Source organism: Pristis pectinata, chromosome 32 (assembly GCF_009764475.1).
Source record: "Pristis pectinata isolate sPriPec2 chromosome 32, sPriPec2.1.pri, whole genome shotgun sequence".
Lineage (NCBI taxonomy): Eukaryota > Metazoa > Chordata > Chondrichthyes > Rhinopristiformes > Pristidae > Pristis > Pristis pectinata.
The window spans coordinates 9,355,156-9,375,765 of NC_067436.1; the positions used below are offsets into that span (position 1 = coordinate 9,355,156).

General features: G+C 42.9%; 1 protein-coding gene across 1 annotated transcript in view; it reads right to left on the reverse strand.

Annotated features, from left to right (window-relative positions):
- Window positions 1–6,512: 6,512 nt before the first annotated feature.
- ppcdc (phosphopantothenoylcysteine decarboxylase) overlaps window positions 6,513–20,610 on the reverse strand; it is a 62,183-nt gene continuing 48,085 nt past the window's right edge. The window contains exon 5 of the mRNA XM_052042567.1: window positions 6,513–6,631. Within this exon, the coding sequence (XP_051898527.1) occupies window positions 6,528–6,631 (104 nt within the window). The 3' untranslated portion in view covers window positions 6,513–6,527. The remainder of the gene's footprint in view (window positions 6,632–20,610) is intronic.

Here is a 20,610-nt window from a genome sequence, read left to right on the forward strand (position 1 = left end):
TGTAAATGTACTGATAGTGTTGCATTTCCTGTATATATTTTTAAGAATAAAGTTTATTTTTGAATAAAAAGAGTGGTTGTTGAGTGGAGGTCGGTGACCAGTGGTGTACGTCAGGGATCTGTACTGGGACCCTTACTATTTGTGATTTTTATAAATGACCTGGATGAGGAAGTGGAGGGGTGGGATAGTAAGTCTGCAGATGACACGAAGGTTGGGGGTGTTGTGGATAGTTTGGAGGGCTGTCAGAGGTTACAGAGGGATATAGATAGGATGCAGAGTTGGGCTGAGAAGTGGCAGATGCAGTCAACCCAGATAAGTGTGAAGTGGTTCACTTTGGTAAGTCAAATATGTTGGCGGAATATAGTCTTAATGGTAGGACTCTTGGCAGTGTGGAGGATCAGAGGGATCTTGGGGTCCGAGTCCATAGGATGCTCAAAGTGGCTGTGCAAGTTGACTCTGTGGTCAGAAGGCATATGGTGTATTGTCCTTCATCAATCGGGGAATTGAATTTAGGAGCGTGAGGTATTGTTGCAGCTATATAGGGCCCTGGTCAGACCCCACTTGGAGTACTGTGCTCAGTTCTGGTCGCCTCATTACAGGAAAGATGTGGAAGCCATAGAGAGGGTGCAGAGGAGATTTACAAGGATGCTGCCTGGGATACGGAGCATGCCTTATGAAAGCAGGTTGAGGGAACTCGGCCTTTTCTCCTTGGATGAGGGGGGGACCTGATAGAGGTGTATAAGATGATGAGAGGTATTGATAGGGTAGATAGTCAGAGGCTTTTCCCCAGGGCTGAATTGGTTGCCACAAGAGGACATAGGTTTAAGGTGCTGGGGAGTAGATATAGAGGAGATGTCAGGGGTAAGTTTTTTACTCAGAGAGTGGTGAGTGCGTGGAATGGGCTGCCGGAAACGGTGGTGGAGGCTGATACGATAGGGTCTTTCAAGAGACTGTTAGTTCGGTATATGCGGCTGAGTAAAATAGAGGGCTATGGGTAAGCCTAGTAATTTCTAGGGTAGGGACATGTTTGGCACAGCTTTATGGGCTGAAGGGCCTGAATTGTGCTGTAGTTGTTCTATGTTCTATGTTCTACATATGGAAATCATCTCCAGGTGATCACTGGGGAGCGCGGTGCTTGAAATCGAAGAGAGTTAGAGCCAAATGCACATGCAAGTTGTTTTCAAAGTTAAAAGCGTTTGTTAACGGGGATAGTAGACGAGTATATGCATGGCATTTTGTAATATTATAAGCCCTTAAAAAAGTGTTGTATTGCTTGTGAACATTGACCAGTTGTATCCCACCTGGATGTGTTCAGGTCAAATTCAGGACCTATTGCTGGGGGGAATTGACCCACCTACACATGTTCTGGTCAAACTACTTTTGTTGTACAACTGTGACACTCATAAGTCTTGAAACACACCTGCATTGTATTGAAGACTTTTACTTACATTGCTAGACATTTTGCAGACCTCCCCTGGCATTGGTCTCCTGGGAGGCAGAGTGGTGCAGCAAGTAGAGCTGCTGCCTCACAGCTCCAGCGACACAGGTTCAATCCTGACTTCCAGTGCTGTCTGTATGGAGTTTGCAGGTCCTCTGTGTGGGTTTTCCCCAAGTACTCTGGTTTCCTCCCAAATCCCACAGACGTGCAGATTTGTACATCACTGTAAATTGCCCCTAGTATAAGGTAGAATCTGGTGGGAGTTGATGGGAGAATTTTTAAAAATGGGATTAATGTGAGAATTTGAAAAAAATGGGATTAGTGTGGGATTAGTGTTTATGGGTGGTTGATAGCTAGCATTGACTCAATGGGCAGAAGGGCCTGTTTCCGTGCTGTATCTCTCTGTGTTGTATGCTCATTGACAGCCTATGGACACACTTTGAGAATGACTCACAAGGTGCATCATTTAGTGCACACTCAATCACCTGGCCCCTGGACCTGATTTCAAATTGGATTTGCCATTCAAGATTAGCAAAGTCTCCTTCCTGGAAACCACAAGGTCAATCAAAGGTCAACTTCTTGCCCTCAAGGGAAACTTGGCTCCAGACTAAAAGAAACCAGCATAATATAACTTCCTTTATATAACATTATTGACTTTGAAGTGCACCAGAACTATAATAAATGCAAAACTTTCTATACATGCTTTATCTCCCTGTTGGTTGAAAGCTATATATCTTGGAGGTTTGGATTTTTAATACAAAACTCTGGGTCTGGCAGTCACGTTTTCTGCAAAGTATGGGAGATAACTGAATAGCGACCAAGGAATTGTAGACAGTTTGGGATAATTTCAACATTTCCTGATCAGTTGAATTGACAGTTGGGGAGGGCAGTTACAACTTGCAAAAGGACATCATCTCTGTCTTCACTATTGTGGTTTACATTGTTGAAGCAAGAGCATCAACCTTGTGTTTGAGAGGGGCTTTTTTCTTACATACGCAGATGAGGTGCCAGTGGCAGGATTGGGGTCTGCAACAATGCAAGGCAATGCAAGTGGCGCTGATTCCCTGCAAGTTCAAAGCCATTGGAAAGTGCATCCAAGACAAAGAAAGTGAAGCTTTACAAAATAATTTGTTTCCTTTGGTCAGGAGCAAGAGCAACCCATGGGAAACTTTAGGCCTCCATTAATCTAACCTCCGAGTACTACCCGAGTCTGAACCTAACCCTTCACCTCAGGGATCATTTTCTTTGGCTCATGGCAGTGATAGGTGCTTCTAACAGCTAAGGAATTATTTCCTAACAAGGGAAGCATTGGGAAATCAGATACTGAGGCATAGCCCTAATGACACCCACTGAGCAAACTCAGTGATGGGTCCTAGGCTTGCTTGGAATGTTCCCACGCAGAGCCTAAAATTCTCCTCTGAGGCAAGACATCTATGTTCCACTGAGGATACAACAACCTGCCTTTACAATGGGGTCTTGACTGTTGTAAAACACATCAAGCTGCCTCACAGGGGTGGAATAGGACAATAGGTGAGACTGAGGCATGTTAGGTGGTAGCACAGATGGGTAAAAGCGTAGTAGAACATAGGAACCTAGAAGTACTAGTACATAGTTTCCTGAAAATGGCGTCACAGGTGAACAGGGTGGTGAAGAAGGTGTTCATCAGTCATGACATTGAGCTTAGGAGTTGGGACATTATGCTGCAGTTGTTCAAGGCATTGGTGAGGCCACACTTGGAGTAGTGATTAGAGTTTTGGGTACCCTGTTATAGGAAAGACGTCATTAAGCTAGAAAGAGTGCAAAGAAGATTTATGAGAATGTTGCCAGGACTCAAGGGCCTGAGTTATAGGAAGAGGTTGGGCAGGCTAGGACTTTTACAAGAACTAGAAGGCATTGGTTTAAGATGATAGGGGAAAGACTTAATAGGAACCTGAGAGGCAAATTTTTCCACACAGGGTGTGATGTGTATGCGGAACGAGCTGCCAGAGGAAGTGGTTGAGGCAGGTACAATAACAACATTTAAAAGACACTTGGGACAGGTACATGGATAGGAAAGGTTTAGAGAGGTATGGGCCAAACATGGTCAAATGGGAGTAGTTTAGATGGATATCTTGGTCAGCATGGACCAGTTGGGCTGAAGGGCCTGTTTCCATGCTCTATGACCACCTTAATGGAGAGAGGTGGAGGGTGATGAGGTGCAGGGAGAGAACTCAAGAGCCTTGGAAGAAGGACAGCTTGAGACGTTTCCACCTCCTGTGGCGAGAGGGAAACAAGGATGTGCAAGAGGCCAGAGTTGCAAGAAACAGAGAGATGTTGGAGGATATTCCAGAAGACGGATAATCCTGTACTCAAGTTGTGATCCGTTTCAGCCACGTATCTTAAAACACAGCATCATACCTCTACCCACATCCTGACAGTTCTTATCTCCTAACCAAACATTGGTTTAAGTTTTATACTGAACCACAGAAAGACTTATCTACAGTTAACAGCAGTGACCACAAAAATCCCAGTTATTGACCTCCATGTGTCCTACTTAAAAACACTGGCCTCTTCCTGCATATGGCATAGATGCTATATGACATCTTCCTGCAATGTTACTTCCTACATTAATCCAGAAGAGACCAGCAATGTGCTTTTAAATCTTCCTTCCTACAAGAAAAATATTCCACATGTAGTTTCTCTCCATTGTGGTTTCTAAGCTTGGACGTACCGCATGGAATCATTATTTTATTATTGCAGGGAAAATCTGGATTCTCTTTTCTTTCTTGTCCACCTTATTAATTGTCACGAAGGAGAAGTTGGAACGTTTATCAATTAATAGAACATTGAACAGTACAGTACAGAACAGGCCCTTCAGCCCACAATGTCTGTGCTGACCAGGATGCCAAATTAAACTAATCTCTTCTGCCTGCACATGGTCCATATCCCTCCACTCGCTGCATATTCATGTGCCTAAGAGCCTCTTAAATGCCACTATCATATCTGCTTCCACCACCACCCCTGGCACCATGTTCCAGGCACCCACCACTCTGTGTAAAAAACTTGCCCGCCCCACACATCTCCTTTGAACTTTTCCCCACTCATCTTAAAAGCTAAGCACTCTAATATTTGACATTTCTACCCTGGGAAAAAGACTATCTACCCTATCTGTGCCTATCACACAATTTTATAAACTACTATCAGGTCTTCCCTCTGATGCTCCAGAGAAAAATTCAGTCCCATATTATTGTGTACAAGGCAAAGTTCTGTGATGTACATTGTGACTTTGAATGGGCCACATGGAGACCAGAGCTGTGGCTATAACAGGTTTTTATGCAGCACAAGCAGAATTTCAGGGGAAGTCCTGATGAAAGACCCTCTTGGCAAAATCCCTCTCTCATTCAGGTTTTATGTTCTTTAAGCGCAAAGATAACAGCAGGTGGTTAAATACAGTTATGATGGCCATAATTACATAGCTTACCTCAACATTTTGGGTGTAGATAAGTGGCTCTGTAGAATTACTGTCCAAATGAAGGACCAGACCAGATGAAGGGTCTCAACCCGAAACATCGACTGTCCATTTCCCTCTACAGATGTTAACTGACCTGCTGAGTTCCTCCAGCGGCTCTGTTTTTGCTCCAAAAGCACTTCCTACTTCCCTCAACTAACATGAAGCAGCTGGACAGGCACTTGAATCACCAAGGCATAGAAGGCAATGGACCTAATGCAGGTAAAAGGGATTAGCATAGTCGGGTACAATGGTCAGGACGGACATGATGGGCCAAAGGGCCTGTTTCTGTGCTGTGCACCTCTATGACTCTGATAAGTTATTCAACTCTTGTTTGTTCACTTTTTCCCGGTAAAATATCTCACAATATACCAGGTCAAACATTACTAGCTTGGTTTCAGCTTGTGCCACTTCGAACATTTATTACTATAATGTGAATGCTTTAGAAGCAAACCCATTATTAACTTTCACTGGACAGTAACTAACCTGGGACCCCAAACCTTTCGTCCCTGGGTAGTGAAAGGCTGCATTCTAATGACATCATAAAACAGAAGGTAGACAAGTTAGTAACACACAAAGCGCTGGAGGAATTCAATGCGTCAAGCAGCATCTATGGAGGGAAATGGACGATCAACATTTTGGTTTGAGACCGTTCACCTGGCAGGAGAGCAGCAGAGATCACAGAGGGGGAGCAGTGATGGAGGGTCTTCCATCGAAGAGAGGAGGAAAACCTCCAGGGTAGGCATACCTTGAAGAGACTTTGCAGAGGAACAGCAAAATGGAGACACAAGAGATGCAGGTGTTGGACTCCAGCATCTGCGGTCTCTTGTGCCTCCAGGTAAGATAAGATCTTTATTAGTCACATGTACATTGAAACACACAGTGAAATACACCTTTTGCGTAGTGATTTTGGGGGGCAGCCCGCAAGTGTCGCCACGCTTCCGGCACCAACATAGCATGCCCACAACTTCCTAACCTGTATGTCTTTGGAATGTGGGAGGAAACCGGAGCACCTGGAGGAAACCCACACAGACACGGGGAGAATGTGCAAACTCCTTACAGACAGTGGCCGGATTTGAATCCGGGTCTCTGGCGCTGTAAAGCATTATGCTAACCACTATGCTACTGTGAAGAGATATGTGCTGCCAAACTTGTATAACTTTTCTTGGAAATCAGAGAGACAATAATGAGCCATAATTTCATCCAGCTACATCATTTAAAATAAATAAAATTTATTTTTTTGAAATTATACAAAGCAACACCTTCACCTTTAAGAATTCCTTTAGATAATTTGCTTTGTTTTATTCAGACGAGTCAACACAGCGCAATCCGGGATTGACATCAAGGGTTAGTGTGCAAATTAATTTTAATATCCCCATGCGGGTAGAAAACCACAAAATTTAAAAGATCGGAGCACAAAAATATAGACAGGGGTTTCAATACAGAGTGCAGTATTGAGTGAATGTTGTACTGTCAGAGGTACAGTCACTCATTGGAAGTGGGAGCTACACATTTACAAAGGAATTATAGTTCAAAGAGTATGGTGAGTTCCCATGGCCAGTTACATTAAAACAGATTTCTCAGGGCTATGTGGCTTTCATTTTATTGTTGATGCTGTGTCTCTCCAAGGCTGTGGCTGTACAATTGTTCCAAGCACTCTTGGACCTTCTCTATGATTGTTGATATCTCTGCCATTGCCCCATAACCTACATAAGGAACAAAACACAGCAGTCAGTATCAGACATGGTGAAAATGTAGCTACCCATCTGCGATTTATACAAGTCACAGGTCTGACATCTGACCTAGTCTGTGTGCAACAGCAGAGAAATTGCAATGTCTTCGAAGTGGCCCAGCAAGCCATTCAGTCAGGAGTCGGTGTTTTTTGTTACATTCACTCAAGGGATGTGGGCTTCACACACTGAGCGAGCATTTACTTGCCCATCCCTAGCTGCCCTTGAGAAGGTGATGGTGAGCTGCCTTCTTGGACCACTGCAGTCCCTGAGGTGTGGGTATAGGCACAATGCCTTCAGGGAGAGAGTTCCAGGATTTTGACCCAGCGACGGTGAAGGGACGGCAATATATTTCCCAGTCGGGACGGTGCGTGACTTGGACGGCAACTTCCAGGAGGTGGTGTGCCCGTGTTTTTGCTGCTATTGTTCTTCTAGCTGGAAGAGGTGGTGGGTTTGGAAGGTGCTGTCCGAGGAGTCTTGATGAGTTGCTGCAGTGCATCCTGTCGACGGTACAAACTGCTGCTACTGTACGTTGGTGGCGGAGTGACTGAATAGTTGTGGATGGGTGCCTATCCAGTGAGCTGTTGTGTCCTGTATGGTGTCGAGCTTCTTGAGTGTTGTTGAAGGTGCACTCACCCAGGCAAGTGGAGGGTGTTCCATCCAAGCCTTGTAGATGGTGAACAGGCTTTGGGGAATTTGGAGGGGAGTTAGTCACCACAGGATTCCAGGCCTTTGACCTGCTCTTGTAGCCACACTGTGTAAATGGCTACTTGAGTTTCTAGTTAATAGTAACCCCCAGGATATTGATAGTGGAGGTTGCAGTGGTGGAAATGCCATTTAATGTCAGGGGGAGGGAGAGCTGGATATCGCCATTGCCTGCCGCGAATATTACTTGTAGTAAAGTACAGAGTGCTGTAATTCAAGGTGACAGTTCTCCACTACCTTTTGTAATTAAAAGGCAGCCTTGCCAGTGACACCCACATCCCATGTTAAAAAAAATTCATGCCATTCATTCAGGGATAAACTTTGCAAACTGGTATTCCAAATACAACCCTTTGAGACTTCCATGCCCCTCCATTTGTGTCCCCAAGCAGACCCAACTTCCCTGCTCCACCAATGGCACCCTTGCATCAATGGTAGACCTGCTGCCCTGCCCCTCCAGTGATCCTTCTAGTGCTGTCTGTATAGAGTTTACATTTCTCCCTGAAGCCTTCTCCAATGTTTACATGCTTGCCCAGGGTACTTTGGTTTACTCCCACAACTCAAAGATGTGGTGGTGAGTTAATTGGCTACCCCAATGTAGACGGTGAGAGGATGGGGGAGGGGTAATTGATGGGCATGTGGGAGAGAACAGTTGCAGGATGATGACAGGGAGAATGGGATTGATGATTGCTCTGAGAGCTGGTGTGGACCTAATGGATCATCTCAAGACTAGAAAGAAACTTAATTAATAATAAAGAACTTTATGCCGAGTGTGATTCACATTATTATTCATACAGATGGTAATTTTATTGCTTTGAGCAGAGATAGCTAACTATTGTAAGACTTCAGTGGAAAGTCTACAGCTGACTGAAAGGCCTCCTATGTTGTAAGGAAGTATCTAGGCAGGTTACAACAAAGCACAGATTCAGAAATCAAAGATCAAGACCCAAAGGGTCAACAGCAAAAATTCATAAATGTAATGTTCATAAATTGAGGAGTAACTACAGAGCTAAATCTACATAGTAATATACACAAGGTCTGCTTGAAGTTAAATCAATTAAACAAAACTAACCAAGGTCATGAGGTGGGGTGGAAGATACTCTGCCCTTGTAGAAGTACAATCCTGTGCATTCCATTACAAATTATTTATTTTCATTGATACTAATGTAAAATTTAAAACATAATCCCATTTTAAAACATAAATTGTAACACAGGAATGTTCAGAGAAAAATGCAATTAATTTGAAGCATTGCTTGCTTGCTTTCTTCTGGACTGGTTAACTGCTCAACAATTCTCCCCGGGTTACGAATACCTGACTTATGGGCACCCGGTACATACGAATGAGCATTTGGGAGACCAGCAGGATGGATGGGGACGGATTTGCCAACTACTGCGGGGCTGTGGGCACCTTCTGCTGAGTGGGAACGGGGCATTTCTGCCTGCCTTCTCTCCCCACCCACCCACTCCCGAGCCACAACAATCAGGAGCCGAGCAGAGCCGGGAGTGCTGAGCAGACTCACTCACCGAGTCAGTGAGGCCGACTGGCGGCCGCTCTTCCCGTGCCTGCTCGCTCTCCTGTCACCGCTGTTTCTGTGATCCTCTCCCACACACTTTTTGTTCAATTCTGACTTACCAACAGATTGGGTTATGAACAGTACTCAGGAACAGATTTCCTGTATCCTCTCTGGATTTTTTCACTAGAGGAACCTTAGGTACTAAAACAGCAAATTCTAATAGCCACTCATTCAAACAAAACCCTTGCAGAATATCTTCAAATATGTCATGTCAGAGGTACAATTCAAAAAGTGTAATAGTGTTTCATAATGCCTATTCTCTCTGAAGTTTCAGAATCTTGGGGCAGGAGGTCTCTGGCCCTTCATGAGGTGTTGGCTTTCGAGCTATTCAATAAGCTAATACCTTTCTCTGAAGCTCGACAATTTTTTTAAAGTAGTTATCCGATACCACCTTAGAAGCTGCTTCTGATTGTGTATCCAGCCATTTGGGTCTTAACAGCTTTGCATATCAAACACATTTAACTTAAGTCCCACAGAAACAACCTCGTCCAAACATCGTACTACGAACAGCTAATGGCTTCCACAGTTTCCTGTCTCCTCTAACTGAGCCAATGATCAGCTTGAAATAAATTGCCCTGGTTAAAAAGCATTGTGCCATCACATTAACTGTGCGCATATAATTGATTGATATATTTCTTGAATATATATTAATTGACTGCTCGCCTGTAATTTATTGCAGTAAATTAGTTTTGACATTTCCCTTACTTTGCAGACATTGAAATCTATTTTGATTCTCAAAGACTGAGTGACGAAGTTACAGTGGGAGAATTAGTTGAGATGTATTATTGTGCTAGAACAGTGTGAAGGAGCTGGATCACTGTGCATACTTTTAAATGACTCCATTTAAATAGCTACAAGGTTCGACCGTCACCACAGCTGTATATTAGAGTCTTGGTGCTTTGCACAGGCAAGCACCTCTATTCTTCTAACTGTTCTCCTCACCACTGCCACTTAAGAACAAAATAAATCCAAAAGAACAATACCAGTAATGAAGTTACATTGCCATTGTTATGAGACCATAATTTAGATATGCTGGCATAGAATTGCTTGAAGTTAATTAGTTCAGCCCATCATGAGCGGAAGAGCCTGTTCCTGTGTTGTACTGTTCTATGTTCTAAAACAGTTTGCAATACTTGGGGCATAAACCCGGCACAGCGATCGATTCAGGAACCTGAACAAAGCTCCAACATTTTAAGGAGCAGGAATCAGAAAGGTTCATCGGTAGCTTACCTGTGTGGCCGATCTAATACAGATATCTTTCTTCACCAGCCTTACCACTGACAAATAGGGGATGGGGAAGTGTGATGCCAGCACACGCCTGTAACGACCAAACATTGTGCCTGCTCACCATCCTCGTGAAATAGATATTAGCAACCCCTGGTCAAGTTAGCATTTTCTAGAGGATTAATGGCTATTTGAAGAGGTTGGGAGAGTGCTGTTCAATGCCAGTACCTCCACGAGTGATCACATTGTAAATTCAAATGCCACTTCAATGTAGTGTTACGGTTAAATCTAATAAAAATGACCTACCAGCTTCAGTGAAAGTGGAGGAACATTGTTAGCAAAAGAGGAAGTTAATACAATACCAAGGAAGAATATTAGCTTAGAGCATCCTGATATGTAATCTGCATGGATGGTGCTAAGAAACATCAAGGAGTAGAAAACATTGGTGGGGATGTACATAGACACCCTAAATAGTAGTAGTGATGTATGTGATGCTATTAAATAGGAAGCTAGAGATGCATAGGGTAAGGGTACAACTATAACTATGGGTGATTTTAATCTACATATATAGGGCAAACCAAATAAGCAATAATACTATGAAGTAGGAATTTCTGTAGTTTCTTTTTGTTTTGTACCTGTGTGTTGAAGAACCAACTAGAGAACTGGCCATCCTAGAATGGGTAATAAGAAAAGATTACCCATAGAAGACAGAGGGCAGTAGTCGATGGGTCTTTCTCTGGTTGGAGGTCTGTGACTAGTGGTGTTCCGCAGGGATCCGTACAGGGACCTCTGCTGTTTGTGACTTGGATGAAAACATGGATGGGTGGGTTAGTAAATTTGCAGATGACACAAAGATTGGTGGCGTGGTGGATAGTGCAGAAGATTGCCAAAGGATATAGATCAGTTGCAGATATGGGCAGAGAAACGCAGATGGAGTTTAATCTGGGCAAGTGCAAGGTGTTACACTTTGTGAGATCAAATGTAAAGGAAAAGTACACAGATAATGGAAGGACCCTTAACAGCATTGAGACACAAAGGGATCTTGGAGTCCAAGTCCATAGCTCCCTGATAGTGGCCTCAAGAGTTGATAGGGTGGTAAAGAAGGTGTATGGCATGTTTAGTCGAGGCACTGAGTTCAATAGTCAGGAAGTTATGTTACAGATTTATAAAACGTTGGTTAGGCCACGTCTAGAGAATTCCATTCAATTCTGGTTGCCCCATTATAGGAAGGATATGGAGGCTTTGGAGAGGACGCAGAAGTGGTTTACTGGGATGCAGCCTGGATTAGAGGGCATGTGCTAAAAGGAGAGATTGAACAAACTAAGGTTGTCTTCTCTGGAGCGGCAGAGGCTGAGGGGAGACCTGATAGAAGTTTATAAAATTATGAGAGGCATAGACAGAGTAGACAGCCGGTATCTTTTTCCCAGGGTTAAAATACTAGAGGGCATGCATTTAAGGTGAAAGAGGGAGATTTCAAAGGAAATGTGAGGGGCAAGTGTTTTTCTAAAAAAGAGAGTGGTGGGTGCTGGGAACCGGCTGCCAGGGGTGGTTGAAGCAGATGTGATAGTGGTGTTTGAGAGACTTTTAGATCAGCATATGAATATGCAGGGAATGGAGGGATATGGATCATGTACAGGCAGAAGGGATTAGTTTAATTTGGCATCCTGGTTGGCACAAACATCATGGGGCGAAGGGACAGTTCTGGAACTGTACTGTTCTATATTCTATTCATTGATAAATGTGCCAACTTCTCCTTTGTGAATGTTCTCTGCTCTATGTTAATTAGCAATCTTGTTGTGTGGGGTTCCCTTGGGGTGGAATAATCTGGCTAGGCTGGCTGTCAAATTTGCAAAAAGCCCTTGAATGTTTCTGAATGTTCCAGACTTTCAGGCAGCGATTAACAAATACTTTAGCCTTTGAAATCATTCCCCTGGCTTTGAAATGAATTATCCCAACTTGATTTTTCTCCCCCCAACATGTGCCAATTCTGACAAGCACAACAAAGTACATTTTCTTATGTTGAAAGCACATTCAATATTAACAAAAACAATTGAGACTGGCAAAACAAATTTTTAATCATGTTTTGTTACTTTTAGATAGACTCTCTGAATCCCAATTAGTATTTGTTCCCATGACAACCAAGCTTTATCCAACACAACTCTCTAAATGGGGAATGTGATGGCTCCCATCCAATAACATGATGTTAGATTCCAAGATCCCACAAATGTAATTTAAGGATGTGTATCTGATCTCTTTGTTAGTGTGTGTGGTTTGGACTAATCAGTGTTTTAAAAATAAACAGATTTAATAGCAAATGGAATTAGTCACAACCTGGGCTTTACATTAAATGTGATTCTGACATCTTTGGCATTTGTAATAGGAATTTTATTTTACAGTTTAAAGGCAAAGCAATTCTGGATGATATTGAATGAGAGTTTAACAGGACTATGATTTACTCATTGACCACGGCAGCACATTTGCCTTTGAGTCAGAAGACTCATAGGTTCAAATGCTACTGCAGGGCACATTATCTTGGTTCAATACCACAGCGCAGTACTGATACAAACTGTATGCTGAAGGTGATGTCTTTCAGATTAGGTAATTTAACACCACATCTGTCCCCTTAGATGGGATTAATGGATACCACAATCCATTCAGAAAGTAGTTCTTCCCTGTGTGTGTGTGGCAAATATCGAGTTTATTGTCATGTGCACAAGTACAGTGAGGTACAGGTACGATGAAAAAGACTTGCTTGCAGCAGCATCACAGGCACAAAGGTACAGAATATAACTTATACCAGACAGCAAAGAAAGATAAATAAAAGTGTGCAAGAAACAAGACATTAATGCAAAAAGAGACAATCAAAGTCCATGGTAGTGCAAGAGATCTGTCCTTCAACCAATACCCAAGAACGTTATCACACGGCAACTTGAGGGAGCTTGCTATGCATGAAGATCAAAAATGCCTCACATTTTGTTTTCAAACTCCTTGACTGCCCTCCTTATTTTGGTAGATAGGACGACAGCTGTACACAATCAATCTGAGGATATCACATATCTCAAACCACATGACTGTGCATCGTCTTCCACAGGCATTTGAATACTCCTGAATGGTTTGATTTTACATTTCCCTGAGACATTTTGGAATTAATTGCCCTGTCTGGACAATGGTTACTTTATCTAATCTAGGTTATGCTGTTATCAACATGTAACTGATGGTACAAATGCTTGCTGATGACGGTTTCAGATTATGTCCATGAAACATCATAAATGTTATCTTCAAAGATGAAATGAATTTCCGAGTGGCTTTGCAGTTAGGTTACCAGTTGAGGTAACTCCAAGGGTGGCAATTTTCTACTGAATATTTTTGCAATAATTATTTGTTATCTCTGTTCTGTTATCTCTGGCCCTGCTGGCAGTACCCCCTTGCATCAGAACATTGTGGATTCCAGAGATCTCAGCACAGAAATGCACACTAGCACTCTGGTGCTGCACCAACGAGGTGCTCGAGTGAAGATGCTGACTATAGCGTAATTAAACTGAAGGCTGTCTGCCCTCTCGGGCCTCTTAAAGATCTCATGCCATCGTTCTGAAGAGGGGGTGCAGGTGCATGGAAGATACTCTTGTGTCCTGGCCAACCTATAAGCAACATCCAAAATAGTTTAGGTGGACATTTATTCTCCTGCTGTCTGTGGGATTCTGCTGTGCACACATTTGCCAACATGTTTCTCACATTACAAGCAACTAGGCTTTAAAGCATTTTGGAATGCCCTAAGATCCTAAGAAAAGCCACTGAAATATAAATACAGTTCCTCCCCAGATTACGACAGATGCATCCTATTCAGATGCCTCACAGCTAGGTATGGCAACTGCTCTGCCCAAGACCACAAGAAATTGCAGATTTGTGAACGCAGTCCAGTCTATCACGAAAACCAGCCTCCCCTCCATTTAGTCCGTCTACACTTTCCACTGCTTCAGGAAAGCAGCCAACATAATCAAGGACCTCTCCCCCCCAGTCATTTCCTCTTCTCCCTCCTCCCAGCAGGCAGAGATACAACCGAGGGTAACGTGTAGTTAAACCAAGGGTGACGTGTAGTTAACTCAACCATTCAGATATCGCCATGAACTGAATTCTCACACAGCAGAAGATGCCTGCAGCCCTGCAGTATTGGGCAAATCCATCCCACTGGTCTCCCAAACACTCGTACGTATATACCGGCTGGACATAAGTCAGGCATTCATAACCTGGGGAGGACCTGAATAAAAAATTACTCTATTGCAAAATTAATTTACTCCATGCCTGCATGCTCTGCAACAGACATAGCAGAGCTATATGGACTCTGCAGGCTTCCTGTCTGTTGGTAGTTCAGCTTTGTTCTAGGTAGCAGTGCCATCACGTTTCTCACATTACAAGCAACTAGGCTTCGAAGCATTTTGGAATGCCCTAAGATTCTAAGAAAAGCCACTAATATATATATATACTGTACAGTTCCTCCCAGGTGGAGCAGGGAACAGATCAGCTGGATTTGGGTTGTAATTCTGGGTTGCTACCCAACGACCTGCCACTGGAAGTGCAAGAGAGGATGCTAAATGTAGAGACTTGCACGGTTCATGTCCACTCCCTGGAAGCCAAGGGACTGCCCTGATTCTTCAATGCAAGTAACCCGTGCATGAATCTGGTGGAGGTTGCCTTGAGTTTGCATGGGGTGCCCACAACATGAATATCTCTAGTGAGGGTGTAGACGCGGGCATGTTGAAAACCAAATAGAAAGAAAAATCTGATCGCTTCCTTGTCGTTGTCACAGAGTAATACAGCACAGACACAGACTCTTCGGTCCACTGAGTCTGTGCCGACCATCAACCACCCGTTTATACTAATTCCGCATTATTCCCATTTTTATTCTCTCCACATTCTGATCAACTCCTCCCAGATTCTACCACGCACCTACACACTTGGAGGTAACTTACAACGACCGATTAACCTATCAACCCAGGTGTCTTTGGGATGTGGGAGGAAACTGGAACACCTGGAGGAAATGCACACAGTCACAGGGAGAACGTGCAAACTCCACGTAAACAGCATCCAAGCTCAGGATCAAACCAAGGTCTCTGGCGCTGAGAGCTGCACCACTGTGTCCTCCTTGTGGACTGCGCATTTATGAAGAAGGTGTAGAAAAGGTCCTGGTCAAGGTTTCTCCAGAGCAGCTGCATAACAGAGGACTCTGTGATCTATGGACTATTCCCAGGGATGCATACTGAGACAAACATCAACTGCTGCTGGAAGATCACCAACTCGGTGAGGGACGCAACTTGGTCTGCCCAAAACTTGTTGGTCTTCCATTGTAAGGAGACATCAACAGTGCTGCTGACTGGCACATTCCAGATGTCAGAGTACAAGCTAAGGGATGCGCCAAAGCTCGGTACAGCCACTGCAAAGGCTTTGTGGGGAAGGACCTCAGTCTAGTGCCCTGCCACCACTGAACACTGAGGGTCTGGACCCTGAATACAGGCCCTCCCCTGGTTACGGACACCCAACTTATGGACACCCATTCACATAAAGAAGCTCCTATAAATATTATTAAATTCAAATGAAAACCAGTCTTGAAACAAAACCTGTTGACATGTAACCTCCCTGCAGTAATCAGACACCATTGTCTCTTAAGGACACAGGCTGCATGTTTTACTACAAGAGGCCACTTTAAAGAGTTGCTTTGGAAACTGACAAGCAATCACTTCTATTAACGCTTGTGCAATGATGCTATATTAAGCAACGTAACACCCACTGATATTTCAAGCTCATTGAAATCAGCCACTGAGCATGGGACATACTGATTCTGTACCATTGTAACTGGGCAGGGTAAGGTAATAAATAGATGTTCATGTGAACTGGCCCTCATCAAATCCATTCATTACAACACAATGGAGATATGATTACCGTATTGAGTGATTTTGTGTGTTTTCCAACTTATGGACAATATGAACTTATGTACGTCTATAAAAATGGAACCCGTTCACTACGCGGGGGCGTCCTGTAACGGCTTCTCAATAGCTTCATGGGTGCATTATTTGAGGAGGACACACGTGGCTTTGATGCATTGTCAGAGAATGCATTGATTTGATGGTGCAATGATGGGGGAGAAAGATGTGTACCAATTGTATTTACTGTGTATGTCTTGTGAATAAAGTACATCTTTGAAATAAAAACTCTTCTTTCTTTGTGCCCTTTCACAACAGTGTCTGAAGAGTGGGCATTGCTACTTAGGATCTCTATTATAAAACGTTAGCAGCTTGCGTGAACTTGAGAGTACCTCCATCCAAGTAAAGAATCAAATGAGTAAAGAGATTTAAAGCATTGTCCAACTAGCTCCCTTGATGGGCCATAGAGTAAAAATTACCTAGAAACTGCTGACATAGATCTGCATGAACATAACATAAGCAGCCGAGACTGTATCCACCTAAATTTCCTGGTCTGTCTAAGGACCCAGAATTATAACATCTATTAGTCCAATTTAACTTGAACACCTCATCCAACCCAGGAGAATGGAGCAACCTGCCCCTGGAAACATTTAGGTCAATTACAAATCATTACTTGCTTCCTTTGGGCTCTGGTCGGTACTGTGCTCCATTGAAGATATTTAATGATTGCAACCAACTGAAAGGAAGCTGACACTGCATGCAGTCAGGCAAAACCGCCGAGGGTTTATACTATGGCCATCTGCTTACAAAGAATGTAGATCGGAGATGAGAGGAAAATGCAGTCCACATTCTCTGAATGCCATGTCCCCAGAGGGATGAACAGAGTTTCCAGGGTGAGAAAAGGAAAAGAACAATTAGAGGAGCAAAGAAGAAAAACGGGAAGGTGATTGAGAAATCAATGGGAATGAGGGGCAGACAGGGAAAGAGAATAGGGCAATAGGATAGAGAGAGAGGATGAGAGAATGGAAGAGGACGAGAGACGGTGGGGTGGTGAGAAGGGATGAAGTGAGATAAGGTGGGAAGGATATTTTAGCATCTGATTCTTCAGATAAGCTATGCAATAATTTGCTTTGTGGTGTATCTACTGCACTGTCTATTCTGCAGAACATGCTTTGATTTCAATATTAAAATAACTAAAAAAATCTCATGCAAAATGTAGGTCGAAGCTACTGGCAACTTGTGGAAACAAAACTAGAACAGATGAATGTAACTAGACAATTAGCGAAAAAATACTGTATATGTTGCATTTTTATTACATTCGATAGTCAGCCGTGAGCTTGTACATTTTTTTGTTTTGCTTAGCTTGATCCCTCCAGAAAGTGAGCTGTGTTTCCCCAGATCTCCTTGGATTGCGACCATATCCCACTGAAGTTGCAAATACTTGAGAAAGAGGGTGCAAGCACAGAGTAGGGAAGGATAGTGGTTAAAGTATTGGAAGGGCTGCAAGAGATTTGAATCACTGATCCAGATATAAGAATTTGAATCCCACTGTTGCATCTGGGGAACTTAAAAATGCAGTAATTAAATAAAACTGGAGCTTAAAGAGAAGCTGCTCTTAGTAACAATGACCAAAATCCCACCTGATTCACCAAAGTTCTTAGAAAAGCAAATCAGTCTTTATCCATCTGATATCCTGGTCCCATCAATGCGGTTGGCTCTTAACTGCTTCAGGGATAATTAGTGATGGCCAATATCCTGTGAACAAATAAATTAAGAAAGGCCATATCTTCCAATTGATATTAAGCAATGTTGTAGAGAATGGTTGCTACATGATGGAAGGCTTCCATGCTAAAACAAAATAATAGATGATATGTTCTACAGAAATCCTTGTATCCATAGACAGACCTAGGTGACTTGGGTAGATACCATCTACATATGCTATGTGCATGCAGGTCCTGGATTCTACCTTACTGATGCATCAGATGTACTGTGCCTTCAGTACAGTACAAGGTCCCAAGGCGCTGAAGGGGGATACTATCAGACAATATCTGACACAGTTGCATAACGAGGTATTAGGACTGACGACCAATAGCTTGGTCAAGGAGGGGGACTTTAAAGTCCATCTACAAGGAATAGAAAGGCTCAGGGTCTGAGCAACTGAAGGCATAGCAGCCATTAATGAAGCTATTAATACAAAGTCACACCAGCAATTTCAGAACATGAGGAGCCCAGAGATCTTGAAGGCTTGTTGGACTAGAGATTATTAAAAGGTTGAAACGCCGGAGGGGTTTGAAAACAAGGATGTGAGACATTGTTGAATTGGAAGACAATGTAAATGAGTAGGCACAGGATTGAGCACAAATTGGGATATGATCAGTAGAGTTTTGAATGAGCTCATTTTGTTATGTTATAGTTTATTTTTCATTTTTCTAGAAACTCTCCATGTCAGAGAGGGATGGTCACTGCATTAAATAGAGTACTTTGCCCTTGAACTGATGTGGAATAGAGTTCTCGCCCTCTGACACACGGTGTAGTCCTCCTTTGGTGACTTCCTTTATTACAACAGACATGACACTTAAAAAATACTCGGAGAGATTTGGGACATGCTGTAAAATACCATAGATATCCAAGTCCTTTTATGAATTATCAATCCCACTCCACTGCTGCTGCATTGTACAGGCAGTCCCTGAGTTACATAAGGGTTCTTTTCCTAAGAAGTGTCTGTAAACCGATTTTTCCGTAAGTCAGAAGTGAACAGTTTCGATGGGGAACGATTAACGTGAACATTTATTTATTGTCTTCCCCTGTGTAGTTACAATGGTACTGAATCAGAATGTCCCAAATCCAATAGCTAGTGTTGATAGCCTTAAAGTACCAATGGATATTACATTGTTTGATAAAGTATTTTACAAGTGTCAATAGAAGAGACTGCCTTGTCAGTTTTCAAAGCAAATCTCTTAAGTGGCCTCCCACTGTGAGCCAGCGCCTGCATTCTCGACAGACAATGTGATTACTGTGTGGGGGTTACATGTAAAGTCTTATTTTGAAGACTGGTGGCTTTTGAATTAGCCAGGGAATGGATTGATATAGACCATGTGCAGGCAGTTGGGAATAGTTTAAATTGGCATCATTGAACTAGCTGCTAAGTCTATTCCAAAACTCTTTAAGATATTTGTGCGTCTGTAACTAACTTTCCTATCTTGAAAAATTCTTTAAAAATGTATGGGGGAATTTGTGTAAAGTTGAATTTATGTAAGTCAGGTCTTCAGTAACCTGGAGAGCCCTTGTACTTGCAACAACTTATTACATAATCTCTCAATTTCACCTTCTAGCTGTTTACTAGTTGCAGTTCATAGCATTCTTTGTTTATGCACATTTCATGGCAAATCAGCTACAAAGCTATGAGGACTCGACTGAACAGACCACACACAAGATACAATGGTTTCTCCATGAATATCCTTCCTCCATAAATACAAATGCAAAACTCTCAGCAAACCAAGTGAATCAAGTGAAAAATGGAAGGAAGCTGAGCTGTGCACAGTGAAGAATTGAGAGAAAGACTGATTAAATGCCCAAAAACAGGATAGTGAAGGATTCAGTCAATAAAGCATAGAAAAGTGTATGATAAAAGGTATGGGACAAGAAAATGAGTGATTCGGGAAATGGACCTGTAAAAGAAAGAGGTTCTCTAAATGATTGTGAATAGGCAGTCCATATACTATTTTAATGAATTATAAAAATGAGACTCAGCCTGCAATTCAATCACATTGAAAGCTAGGTTGAGAATCTCAGTTTACTGATGTCTACAGGTAAACTGTCCATCAATAACTGGAGCAAAAATATCAGGCTGGCAACATAAGAGTACTTACTAATTCATTTTGATCTATGGACTGGGATCAGTTTGCTTCCAAACCAACCGCATAACAAGGATTAATTGATAGTTTGGCAATTTTTTCCAATATACAAATATTCAAGTATTTGGAACAATGTCACCTTATTCTGATAAAGTACCTTGTTCTACATGTAGCTGGACAATCTATTACCTCACACAGAGCTGATTCGAAATTAGTGTAGAACTGAAGTCATTTATGGGCCAGAGTGGATTGTGTTGCTAAGTCTCCATCTCTGAAAGGCATTGGATTCACAGTAAACTGGAAGAAAGCAGGCACTAGCACAACCTTCGGCTGAAGAGGAAACAAGGGCTTGAAAACCAAGACCTCAAACCTGCCCTGGCACCAAGTTCATGATCTATTGAGCAGCAGTAATCCCCACCTTCCTGTGTGCATCAGAGACATGAACAGTCTACAGCTCCTGAAAGCACTGGAGAAGTATCACCTGTGGTGTCTCTGCTGGACCCTCCAGGGAGGAGGAGGAGGAATCCGGTAGGAGAGGGCCTCTTCTTTCCTTTTTCTTCAGCCCTTTGCCTCTTCTATCACCTCTCAGTTTATTACATCTTCCCCCCCTCCCCCACCCACCTACCTTCCCCCTCTCATCTGGGCTCACCTATCCCCTGCCTGCGTGTGCTCCTCCCCCTCCTCCC